This window comes from Protobothrops mucrosquamatus, unplaced genomic scaffold (genome assembly GCF_001527695.2).
Source record: "Protobothrops mucrosquamatus isolate PMUCROS unplaced genomic scaffold, P.Mucros_1.0 scaffold1372, whole genome shotgun sequence".
Classification (NCBI taxonomy): Eukaryota; Metazoa; Chordata; class Lepidosauria; order Squamata; family Viperidae; genus Protobothrops; species Protobothrops mucrosquamatus.
In genome coordinates, this window is record NW_015387562.1 from 266947 (window position 1) to 279782 (window position 12836).

Consider the following 12836-nt stretch of genomic DNA (forward strand, 5'->3'; position numbering starts at 1 on the left):
CCTTTAGATCTAGAATAGCCCTCCATCCTCCTGATGCTTTTGGTACCACAAAGAGGATGGAGTAGAATCCCTGACCTCTCTGATCCAGCGGTACGGGTTCTATGGCCCTGATGTGAAGCAGATGATGGATAGCCTCGTTCATCAGCCTTAGTTTTGTGCGGTTCCTGGGACATGGACAGGAGAGGAACCGATTTGGGGGATAAGATAAAATTCCAAATTGAGACCGTGTCGGATCGTGTTGATGACCCACGTATCCGTGGTAGTAGTCTCCCAACGGTGGGCGAACAGAGAGAGTCTGCCCCCTATGGGAGGTGCCGCCGAAGAGTCACCTGGAACGGCGGAAAGGCCTGTTGTTCCCCCGAAAGGGCCGTTTCCCCTGAGCTTGTTGTCTGGGACCGGGATTTTGTCAGGCTGCCTATCTTGTTTGTCTGTTGTCTGGGACCGGGATTTTGTATCAGGCTGCCTATCTTGTCTGTCCTGCCTTGGCGGGAAGGAACGAAAGGGCTGAGAATAGGTGTATCTTGGCCCCCCCCGAAAGGACTGCTTTCGTTGAAAGTAACCAGCCCTCTTGTTTGGACGTTTGAGTAGGTCCTTAAGGACCTTGCGTTTGTCCTTGTTCTCTGTTAAGTAAGGATTCAGAGAATCCCCAAATAACTTAGAACCCTGATATGGAGCCGCTGCCAATTTCCATTTGGATTTGGCATCTGCTTGCCAATTTTTCAGCCAGAGCATACGTCTTCCAGTGATGTTGGACGCCATAGCCCTGGAAGAAAACCTAGTGGCCTGCAAGGATGCGTCCGACGCATATTCAGTGGCTGCCACCATCTTGCTGAGATCCAAATGCGTGCGGACGTCCTCCGCTGGAACCCAGGCTTGGAGCTCCCGGAGCCAGGTGAGGGCGGCCCTGGTGAAAAAGGAGGCCGAAGTTGCGGTCTTGATCGCCCAGGCAGCCGCCTGGTGCGTTCTCTTGTAGGTGGACTCGCACTTGCGATCCTCAGCCTTAAGGGCCTCTGAAAACTCACCGGATATGGCTGTGGCCGATACCAGGGGTCNGGGTCCCAAGGGCTCGTCCACCTCCGGAATTTCTAATGCTTCCTCCAGCTCTTTGGCAACATTATACAGTTTCTTATCTGTGTTACCTGGTAAGGGAAGTGACGCCGGAGAGGACCACTGCTTCTTGATTGCGGTCAGAAACAGGGAAGGACAGGGAATGCGGTGTTGTGTTGCAATAGGTTCAACGTAAACTGGAGCCGCCTCCGGATCTGGAAGAGCGGGAGCCTCTGTTGAGGAGGATCCCTGTCCTAGATGAGCCATAGACGTGGCCTTACGCAGGATGGTGACAAAAAAGGCAGGGTTAAATAAGCCCGTAAATGAAGGAACCTCTGGAGGAACGTCTTCCTCCTCAGACATTAGAATTTCCTGACCAGGGGGAGGTTGGTTGAGGTATGAGTCCTCAAAAACTACAGACCCAGAAGGAGAAGATGGCACATAATGAGCCTCCACCTCAGGTTGGGAAATAGGGGTTGGGAGGGAAGACATTGGCCTAGCCGCCCTGGCCCTGGTGTCAAGGGCATGGTCGACCGCTTGCTTAATTAATAGCGCCAGATGCTCTTCTGTAAGAAAAGGAATCGGTTCTGCTGGGCGGAGCCCCGCCGCAGTAGGTGTAAAGGTGGCCTCCAGAGTTCCCTGCGTTACCCTAGATGTGGAAGGTTGGGGGGCTGTGGGAACCTCCTCCCTTCTGTCCAATGTGGGGGTAGGAAAACAATCCCCACTCGACCAAACACCCCTGGGAGAAGTTGACACCCCGAGGGGTAATTCCAAGTTTAACCCCGCAGACTCAGGTGTCTCCAGCCTAGCTCTCTTTTGTGCTTTGGAGAACTCCTTTTCCAAGGCTTGGTGCCTCCTGGTAGCTATTTTATCAGTGTGTTTAAAAATTTTGGTGGTAGAACAGCCCTTATGAGTCGCTTTACCAGTGCCTTCCGGACCGGGAGGACCCGATGAGGATGGCAGGGCACTCAGTGAGGAAAGAGCAGTTTCCTCCATTCCCCGATAACAGTGGAACACAACAGGGGGCTCCTGTTATCCGGAGAATGTCAGACTCTGGGTAAGGACAGACGGACTGCAGGGACGCCTGGAACCCAGGTATAATACACAGTTGGATAAGGACAGGTACACTATTGGGGCACCTGGAATCCAAGGGAGATATATATATATATACGGCTAAGGACAGGCGCTCTATAGGGGTCGCCTGGAACCCGTACCTGAGTGCTGGGATAAGGACAGACACTCTATAGGGGTTGCCTGGAATCCCAGTTAGTGCCAATTATAGAAACCAAATTAAAGGACCAGGAGACTTCAAACCAAAGAAGAAGTAGTTAACTGAGACTGAAGGTTGATTGAATAATTGAGAAATAACAGGTGCTCACCAGATATATAGGGAGGGAAGCACAAAATGGCGGCCGTTAAAAGAAAATGGCGGTCTGCCTTTGATTTAAACAATCCTGTGCTTACTCCAGCCCTTATTGAAATTAAGAGATGGAGATACTGTTAAATATGCAAAAAATAAGTTTTCAGACAATTAAACAATTTTATTTTCCCCTCAGGGAGTCAGAGTGAAGGCCTGGTCAAAAGGCGTGCTGCCCAAAATGGCGGCCGCGGCCGATGATCAGGGACCGCGAGGTCCAAAATGGCGACCTCCCCCGACTCTGCCTGCAATGAGGCAATAGCAACGAACTCCCTGCCTGGTCTCTCCGCAATGCGAACGAGAAAGGGAAAAAAACACAAGAGAAACTTTCCTTCGTTCTCCGATCAGCCTGGTAGATGCCGATCAGAGCAGAGGCTGCACGCGCACACGCGCGCACCTCCAGTTTCCCTCAGCGATAAAGAAGAAGGCCCAGTAACAAACGGGTCACGGGGCTGTCTCCGCAGCTCCGCAAAAACGAAAAACAGCGTTAGGTTGCCTCGCGCGCCCAAGCTGTCGACGGGGCTGCAAACCCAAGCTCTGACAAAATCAGAGGACTCCGGAGACCAACGGCCGTTGGCCTCCCTCCGAAGGAATCGCAAAGCACAGTTCAGATGGAGAATCCCCCCACCCCCGGGCCTTCCCCAACCTCCCGAGCAGCCTGTGGAGCTGCAGCCGCAAGCTCTATCTGCACGTGGGATTTGGAGACTAACAGCCGTTAGTCTCCTACCGGTAATTTCAGAGTTCGTCTCAATGCTAAGAGTGAACTCCTGTGAGGAGTGAATTTTTCGAGGCTAACAGCCGTTAGCCTCCGTTAGAAGAGCCCGGTAGAGAATTTGGAGGGGGGGAGGAGAAACAGAGAGGGAGGAATCCCTTCCTTGAAAGGGCAAAGTTTACAGATCCAATACCCCTAAGGTAAGGGAGAGGAAAAAATTTTAAAAGAGAAATCCAATTAAAGAAAGGGATGGAAATCCACCATTGAGTAATATACCTGCCTAGAGCCAAACTTGCAACGTCTGTCTTGGGCAAGATCAAGTCAAAGACTGGAGATCAACGGTCCAGGACGGGCGTGGCAACTTTGGCTGACTTGATCTGATTGGGCAGGAATACAGTCTACTACCCAATGGTGGAGTCTCCATCTCAATGCTGGAGAATACTAAGTACAGTTACAACCTCAAGTTTTTATTTTACATATTTAGTAACTACTAGTCATTTTTAAAACAACAAATTAATCCTCAAAACCTAACAACAAATTAAATTTTGTTCTATTTTGAGTATAAAGTCCAGAAGCAATTTCCAAGTAGAAACAAAACTGCATAATTTTTTTTCTTCAATTAAAACAATTAGTTTTGCCATCTATACCAACTCCATCACTATTTCCAATCATTCCTCCATTGTGGAAATTGACGTTTCTTTCCAGTTTTGCACATATAGAATTCTCCCCCCAGTCAACGCATATAGTAACAAAGTTCCATGTTTCTCTAATTTTTTATCCAATAGTCCTAAAAGAAAAACGTCTTACATTTGTTTTAAGAATCTTCTGAATTAAAATAATAGGATGGTGCTTTCTGGAACGAGCTACCCCCCGAGATCCGGACGATTCCGGATCTCCTAACCTTCCGCCGCGCCCTCAAGACATGGCTTTTTCAGCAAGCGGGACTGACCTAGGGTGAATTTTAAATAGGGATAATTTTTAATGATTTTTAATAAGAGACACAGCTACAAATATTTGGTTTTAATTGGCTTTTATTGGGGAAATGTACTATNAATATTCCTTTAGGGAGAATTTTATTGTCTGCAGAGCTGTCAAACAATCTGGTTTGCAGACCTTCTTGGAGCTACTTGGATCAACTACAGCTAGAGTAAAAAAGGCCACTTAACTATAGATAGTCCAAAACAGCCGCTAAACAAATAGTTGTAAGTCAAGAACTGCCTGTATTCCCTTTTTCTGATGTACTCCAAAGTTTATGCTAGTTTATTTCTGTACACAGGGAGATATTAGGAATCCCAACTTAATATTCATTTTCTCACTAGGGCAAGGGTAGAAAAAAGTACTGGGGAAGGAATTACATGGTTCTGATAAGTCACAATCCCCATTTGATTAGATGTCTTTTCATGGTCTATCCCAGAGCCTGGTTTTCAGTTATCACGAGATCAGATCTGATCACATAATCCCCTGTTTGCTGACAAGGGATAGGAGAAGCAATGCTACCATTAAAAGATGATTAGGGGACTGGAGGCTAAAACATATAAGGAACGGTTGCTGGAACTGGGTATGTCTAGTTTAACAAAGAGAAGGATGAGGGGGGACATGATAGCAGGGTTCCAATATCTCAGGGGCTGCCACAAAGAAGAGGGAGTCAAGCTATTCTCCAAGGCGCCTGAAGGCAGGACGAGAAGCAATAGGTGGAAACTGATCAAGGAGAGAAGCAACCTAGAACTAAGGAGAAACTTCCTGACAGTTAGAACAATTAACCAATGGAACAACCTGCCTCCAGAAGTGGTGAATGCTCCAACACTGGAAGTTTTTAAGAAGAGACTGGACAGTCATTTGTCTGAAATGGTGTAGGGTTCCTGCCTGGGCCGGGGGTTGGACTCGATGACCTCCAAGGTCCCTTCCAACTTTATTATTATTAGAAGTGACCATCTCATCTTAAGATGTCTGACATATGCTGACTCATGTTCTTCACTGTCAATGTTACCTGCAAGAGTAAAGCCACCTTGCATGATGGACATACCAGCTCATCTGCTATTTTGAAGAGAATTTGTTAAAGTAGACCACTGGAACTTCCTTGTAGCAGAAGGTTCCTTTGTGGCGCAGTGGTTAGGATTCAGTATTGCAGACTGACTCTGCAGACTGCCAGGAGTTCGATCCTGACCAGCTCAAGGTTGACTCAGCCTTCCATCTTTCCGAGTCAGTAAAATTGTTGGGGCAATATGCTAACATTGGTAAACCACTCAAGAGAGTACTGAAAACACTATGGAACAGTAAGTGCTACTGCTGTTGCTATGCATCTGCCATATCATTAGCTGTCTAAGATGGTCAGTCTTATTTTTTTAATATAAGATTTTATTCTTATATTAAAAGATTTATTTTAATGTCAGGTATCTTTTTAAATTCTGCAGCATTTGCATACCTATCTTTGAAAAAAAAATGCTTAATACAAACACCTGGATCCATTGCTTTAACATCCAACCATCTCCTCAATGGTATTGATGTAATTTCTATACATTCCCTTTTTGTGCTGATTATAACATCCTCTTCCAATAACACAAATATTGTTCACTGGAGGTTCTGTTTCCTCCCCCTTGTTGTTAAGAGCTGCTGTGGCAATCCTTTCTTTCCTGTTCTCAGGGTTTCTCTGAACAACAATTTCCTCTCACAACACCTTTCGTTCAGGGGAAGGACATCTGTCTTCCTTCCAATTATGAGAAGCTTCTTTTCTGGCCCCGCATTCAGTTGGGCTCTGTTATCACACTCTTACCCTGCTCTGTACCAAAATATGAACACACTCCTCCAGAACAACAGATGTCGTGACAAATTAGAAATGAAAACAAGTGTGGCCCAAGGGGATTGGATGTCACCGAATTCCAAGGAAGCCCTGCAGAATCTGACTCTTGAGTGAGAGAAAGAGAAAGAGATGGAGAAATCAGGAATAGAGTATGTTAGATCAATCCATGTCTCTATATACTGAAATGTTTTATAATAAAACAGGAAAATAATGGACAGTTCATCTCTCATTCAGGTCATTAAGCTCTGTTATACTTGTGATTAAGATTGGGCATTATTTTAAAAAAATAATGTCTGGGGAAAATTAACGTTTTAATTATACATTAATATTCTACATGTGTTTTTAAAGCAATATTGCTATGCCAGGTTCTAAAGACTCAAGACAGTACTGTACGAGCACAATTAAATGAAGTACTGTTTTGCACAGCTAGTACATCTATGTGACAATGTCACTGACATGCTCTTTTCCTTTGAAATAGATTTTGAAAGAAATTTTGTTTGAAAGAAATTTTTCAGTAGGAAAAAATACCAAGATTTTTTTTTTTTTTTTTGGGTGCATGACCCTGCTGTCTACCATAGGGGTCTATGGAGACATTTTAAAACTATTTCTCCTTTTTCCTTGCATCTATTTCCATTTCTTAATTTTTGGAATACACAATGAATTGCTGTGTTTGAACAAAAAATGTAATTTATGATTTCACATATGGCATAATTTCTTCAGATGTAGAATATACCAAAAAAAGCATCAGGATTTGGAGTGAATGTTTTGAGGCCCTTGACTTCCTTTTGCCTAAAACAAAAGTTTGTAATAGATTATTATTTGATAACATATTATTTTTAAAACTCCAAACATTTAATTTTTGCATGACTCAACTTTAGGATGTATAAATGGCAAATTAACAGGACTCCAATAGAGCAGGTGAGAGTTTATATATATCTTGGGATGCAGTTCCAGGTTTCCTTATGTGGGAACATATATTTCTCCTATTGGGCCAGGGTTATGCAACATTGCTCCTCAGATGTCTTGAGTTCTTCCATTCAAGGAATCATTTTTTTTATTCCTGCAACTTGAAAATTTCTTGCTAAGGTTATTTCTCATGTTCTTTATGGTGGCCAGATTTTCACTTTTACCCTAAAAGCTTTTCAGTTCAAGTTTAAAAAAAGCTATACTTGCAGTTGCAAGACTCATCAAAACATCTGCCTTATAATCATAGTTTGGTTTCTATAGTTGACTTTGGTTTCAGAGTCTGGTATTAATCCCATTAATTTATGGCCAAAATTAAATTTAATTCTCTGTGTGACTTCATGGACTCCCTATGGAAGTCTCCCATTAAGAATCTTACATTCTGATTTCTCTTCAGGTTATATAAACCATAAGTTAACTGCTTCTTAGAAACAAGAACAAATGTGTTTAATTGACTGTTATTTTTAGGTTGCTTGCAACTTACTGTGTTATTTTAACTGACTTCACAGCAAATTCTCCTATAAGTGGAACACCAAAATCTGGTGACTTTAGACATCCAGCCGCAGTGTGACTTATGTAACAGCCGTTATATAACTTTGGCTAACAGTCTCATGTGTGTTCTGCTTTTTAAAAATATGATGTAAATTTGAGATTATATAATAAAATTATATATACAAAGATAAGCTATGTGAAATATCGATTAAGTAGGATGAAAATTTCTATTTCAAAATATGTGTGTGTGCATGTGTTTCATTTTTATCTGTGTTAAATTTCACTAATTAAAGTTGCAAAAATCAAAGTAACTGCTAGATGGTAGCAAAGAGATTGAATTTTCTGTGATCATCTGAAATTTGCAGATACAATATAGTAGTACTACTAAATACTACAATATAGTAGTCAATTCTAAACATACTTATCCTAGAATAATATTGTGCTTTCTGAGTGCTTTTGCTTAAACATTCATCAGTTCCTGATAATAAAGAACTTATTCCAACAAACAGTATAGACTGAAAAAGTCTACTTTGAAAAGAGCCATTAAGAGGACCTGCTTTTGAGAAAGTATAGTTAATAATGTGCTGCAAGCCTGCTCTATATTGTGATACGTATTATTGAATTAATTTACTTCTAAGAAAATGCACATAGGATGGTATTAGTTAGATACCAAATAAGTCATTAACTTGGATGTCTACAGAGAGTCAGCCACGATTTCTGTCATTTGTATAAATATCATGATGCCAATGACATTATTGTGGCTTGTACTAGATACCTATGCCCATTAGCAAGATTTGTGATACAGCAGTGTTTTTTGCCAAGTAGATTGAATCTTTACTTTTATTACTGACATTTTTCTCATCACGATCTTACATTCTTTGCTAAATTATAGCCTTCTCTGACTTCTATTAGATTTTTAAAGTTTTCTTGCAAGAATAGTTGAATTTACTGCCTTACATTTAATTTACAGTATGTGCAGTTGCTGGCACTTAAAATGTGTAAGAATAAGCAAGTATTCACAAAACACTTTTGGCATAGTCCTTTGGTCCTGGGTGGATTCTGTTGGATCATAGTATGCATTCAACTCTCTATAGTAGAAAGAGGAGAGGAGTTCCACCATTGAAAACAGCACTGCTGCCATGTCAGTGATGGACATATTGAAAAGGAGTAAGTGTTTTGGGGTACCGGTACCTCTCCTTCAATAAGAGGAGAACTGTTCCTGTCTTGGAGCAGTGAATTGGAAATGAAAAAGTGATGGAAGCAAAATGTGGGCTTTCATACAGGTTTACTTGGAACTGCCATTGATGCCTAATAATAATCTAACACTATCACCCCCCTAACCCTCCACTTGTAAGGTTTCCAATAAAAAGATCTTTCCAGTGTGGTAGAATAAATAAGAGTGTGGGCCTAGGGCTCAGAAGACCCAAATTCAAATCCACAGGCTTCTGCTGAGTTTAATAGATACCTGTGAGTTAATTATTCTCTCTTAGCCCAACATACTTCATAGGATTGTTGTGTGGATGTTTAAAAAAAGGAGAAATCCAATTTATAGTTCTGCCACTTAAGATAGTTCATGTGAATATTCCAGCCTTAAAATCTGGACAAATTTTATCTTTGTTCAGGCCATGAGGCTATGAGTGATGAATCTTATTCTCTAGGGAAGACCCTTAGTGCTGTGTTTCTTCCAGTTCCTCTCTCAGTAGAAGCAGAGAACAAGGGCTTCTGAAATATTCATATTTCCTAATGGCTCCTTCTCACATGAGACCTAGTTTAGGAGGATGCCCCCCTCCTTTTCCCCAAAAGGGGGAGTTAATTGAATCAATGAACTGCACAGCCCGGCTATACAACATATGCTGACTTTCCTATCAGCCATAGTCATTACTTCAGGACCCATTGTCACTCATCATTGCCTGATTACACCACTTGGCCTGCAAGGAAATCTGATGGGAAGTGTCCAATGAGAGCATCCAAGCTGTTTCCCAAGTCAGTTTTACAAAGCTTCAGATAAAGAGAGTGAGGGTGTTCCACTTACAAGGCAGAAAAGATTAGGAAGAGAGACAGTACTGCAAACCTGGAAAAGAGGTAAGGTGATAGTTTTCTCTGAGGCTTAGATAACAGATGCCCCCCCCCTCCGAGATTCTGCACATGAGTAACATAATAGCTGGTCTATAAAAAGAAAATAGCTGTGGCTTGTGCAGAAGGTTGACTGATTTGGACTTAGATTTAGCTGTAAACTGGCCAGAAAGACAGAATTTTGAAATGGTAACTGAATTTAAGGAGCGTGCTCAGCAGCTATATACTGTATACGTTCTGGCAGGCAGACTGGATTCTTGCTTCTACTTCAGCTCTTCCTGAATCCAGTTTTGAAACTTATTACAGAAGACACGGTTGGAAATAGCTGCAGGGTCATAGAGCCATGGGTTTCTGAAGAACAATGTCAGTGACATTCGGCTCCCAAAGACATGGAAATTGCAGATAGAGCATGCTTAGTAACATGAAGGCAGATTATCCTGGAGGTGTAATTGTAAGCCATGCATACAGGTGGTAATTGTATGGCTGCATTACAACAGCACTGCACAGAAAGTGATTACAGTGAGTTTGACCGAAATACAGGTTAAGATTGTCAGGTTTTTTCCCCCCAATGTCTTTGTAAACCTAGCCGAACAAACAAAGGTTATGGGATTGTGGATATAATTCTTGAATTTTTAAATAGGAAAGTTATAGATTTGTGATTATGGCTTTTGAGAATTAAGACAAATTAAACTATCTTTTGTTGGTAACAATAAAATTTCACATGATAATAGGGATAATTTCTTCAAATGTTTCTTGATTGATTAAAAATATATCATGCCTGCGAAAATAAAGGAATAAAATTTGGTACGTGCTCATTACTTAAAATCATCCTTTCAGTAATAAAAAGCATGATAAAAGACAAAGAGGACTAAAATTGATGCAACCAATTAATGCATTCAGATCAAATTCTCTCAAAATATATGACTTATTTGTTATTAGCAACTAGAAATAATAATAAGCAGAGGCATATAATGTGAGAACTTTATAACTGAACATTTAAAAATCAGGATGAAAGTTGAATGTAATGGAATATATTGTGATAAATGTAAGATACAGAAGTAGTTTACAGTTGATTTCACTTATATTCACATATATTTCAGTTATACGTGTTACTGAATTCTGCCTTTATTCTCTGCATTTTTCTTTTGCAACAGTTATCCATGAAGGAGGTTGGGGACGGGCTGCATGAACAGATGAACTGCATGATGGGTGCTCTGCAAGAACTGAAACTGCTCCAGGTCCAGACAGCTTTGGAACAGCTGGAGATTTCAAGTAACCCAAACCAGGTTTCGGGAATTGGCCAGCATAAGTATTGTCAAAACAATAAGGAGATGCCAAGGCCAAAGTTTGATGCCAGCCAAGAGAGTGAGACCCTGCTGGGAAAACGTTACTTGGACAACTACAGATCTTCAGCCTTTTTATGCTCAACTCCTGTGTCACACTCTACCAGCTCATGTTGCCATATTTCTTTGCCAGACACTAACCATGGGCATATAGCTTCATCCCTTAGCAGCATAGGTAGTGAGAATGACAGTGGACCTTCTTCAGCTGCGAGCACAACAGAGTATCATTCACCAAGAATGTTGGAGTCATCTAGTGACAACACAACGAGCAGTTGGCTTACTCAAGATACCAGCTGCTTGTCTGAGACTAAGTCAGTTTGTAAGGATTGTTGGTTTTCTGATGAGAACAAAGACTGGACTTGCTCATTAATGTCTCAAAGTAGAAACAGACAACCTTTGATTCTGGGTGATAACATCTTTGCTGATCTAGTTGGTAATTGGCTGGATTTGCCAGAGATAGACAGAAAAGGAGAAAAAAATGAGGCATCTCTGCCAAGTAGCAAGTCCCAAGAATTCTGTAGGAAATTTTCCCTCACAGCCAATCTCTTCAAGAAATTTTTAAGGAGTGTCCGGCCAGATAGAGACAGATTACTAAGACAGAAGTCCTGCTGGCTGCCCACAAAGAACAAAGAGACTGAGATCTTAAAGAGGCCCCAAGCAGGTGGCAAAAAGAAGGGGCTGTTTTACTTCCCAATTCGTGGAAGTACACCAAACTCTCAAGACAAAGCCAACAGGTGTGAGAAGAAGGAAGGAAGGAAAGTCAAGCCCAAACCCCATGGCAAGAAAGTCCACACCACAATAGAACAGACTCAGTCAGGGTTTGATTTTAACACAGCAGTCTGGGTCTGAATTCCAAGATTCATCATTTCAATTGCTAAAACTGTTCTGCCCAAAACTAGAGAGAAAGAAGTAAGAATAGGGAAAGAAATATTTTTCAGACTCGGACCAGGATGAGGAAACAGTGAAGAAGAGGGTTTCTATAGAACAAGTTAACACATATAAGTAGATAGACATTACTACCACAAGCATAACTTATATGACGAAATGTATTTCATAAATGGAACTAGAAGTCTCCTAGGGTAGTTCTTGCCAGTGTTGATCGTTTGGATAAGCTTCAAATTTGCCAAATGTATTCACTTAATCTCCAGGTCAAATAGCAACAGAGCATTAGGTCACAATTGTGAGTGTGTGTTACATGCACTTACATGTATGTCTGTTTGTGTGTGATTGGATTTTTTTTTTAAGCTCTGCTTTTTTGTGTGTGCACTGATTCCTGGATTATGCACCAGGCAAATGAATAAGCACTTGACAATGAAGTTAAAGATGAGGTGTAAGTTTGTAAAAAGAGACAGACTATGGGACTTGAATGTAGATGAGTGGAATTGGTACAGCCAGTTTATCCTTCTGGTTTTAACTGTTCTTTTTAGAAAATAATTACTTCTGTCTCACCCACCACAATCCATCCTGTACTAGAATATGTCTAAGGAATGCTATGTTACTGGTAGCCTTCCCATCACTCCCACATCCCGATGAGCAAGAATTATTCATCTTTGATTTTTGCCTTCAAAGCCTTAAACTCTAGATGCCTCACTGAAATCCCGAGTTCTACCAGACTTTTTCCTGATTTTGTATTTTCATTTTGAATTTCTTACTGTGTTTGAACATAGTTGCAAAAATGTAGTTTTCTCCAGGGATCCCCAAGAGTTTATTAATAAAAGTGACATTCCTCTCCAATCTGTCTCCAAATGGGACTGTTTGTACATTCATACATTCTTTAGCAAACTGTTATATTGTCTACATAGGAAAATGGAGAAACCAATTATAACAGCAGTTATTTAATGAAACTCATTAAAGCCTTTGTGTCAAAAAGCTACAATACACATCAGGAACCATTCGTATTTACTGTAAATTTCTAGGAGATACTTAAAATCTTGTAGATACTAAAGACAAATCAGAACCCTTATATTCTGGGGGGAAATGTACAATAAGAAA

General features: G+C 41.3%; 1 protein-coding gene across 1 annotated transcript; it reads left to right on the plus strand.

Annotated features, from left to right (window-relative positions):
• The first annotated feature begins 171 nt into the window (after positions 1–171).
• INKA2 (inka box actin regulator 2) lies at positions 172–12399 on the plus strand. The gene is given in 3 exon segments (XM_015821638.1): positions 172–259; positions 1198–1298; positions 10656–12399. Coding segments are annotated over 3 exon segments (1227 nt in total). The 3' UTR covers positions 11694–12399.
• The last annotated feature ends 437 nt before the right edge of the window (positions 12400–12836 follow it).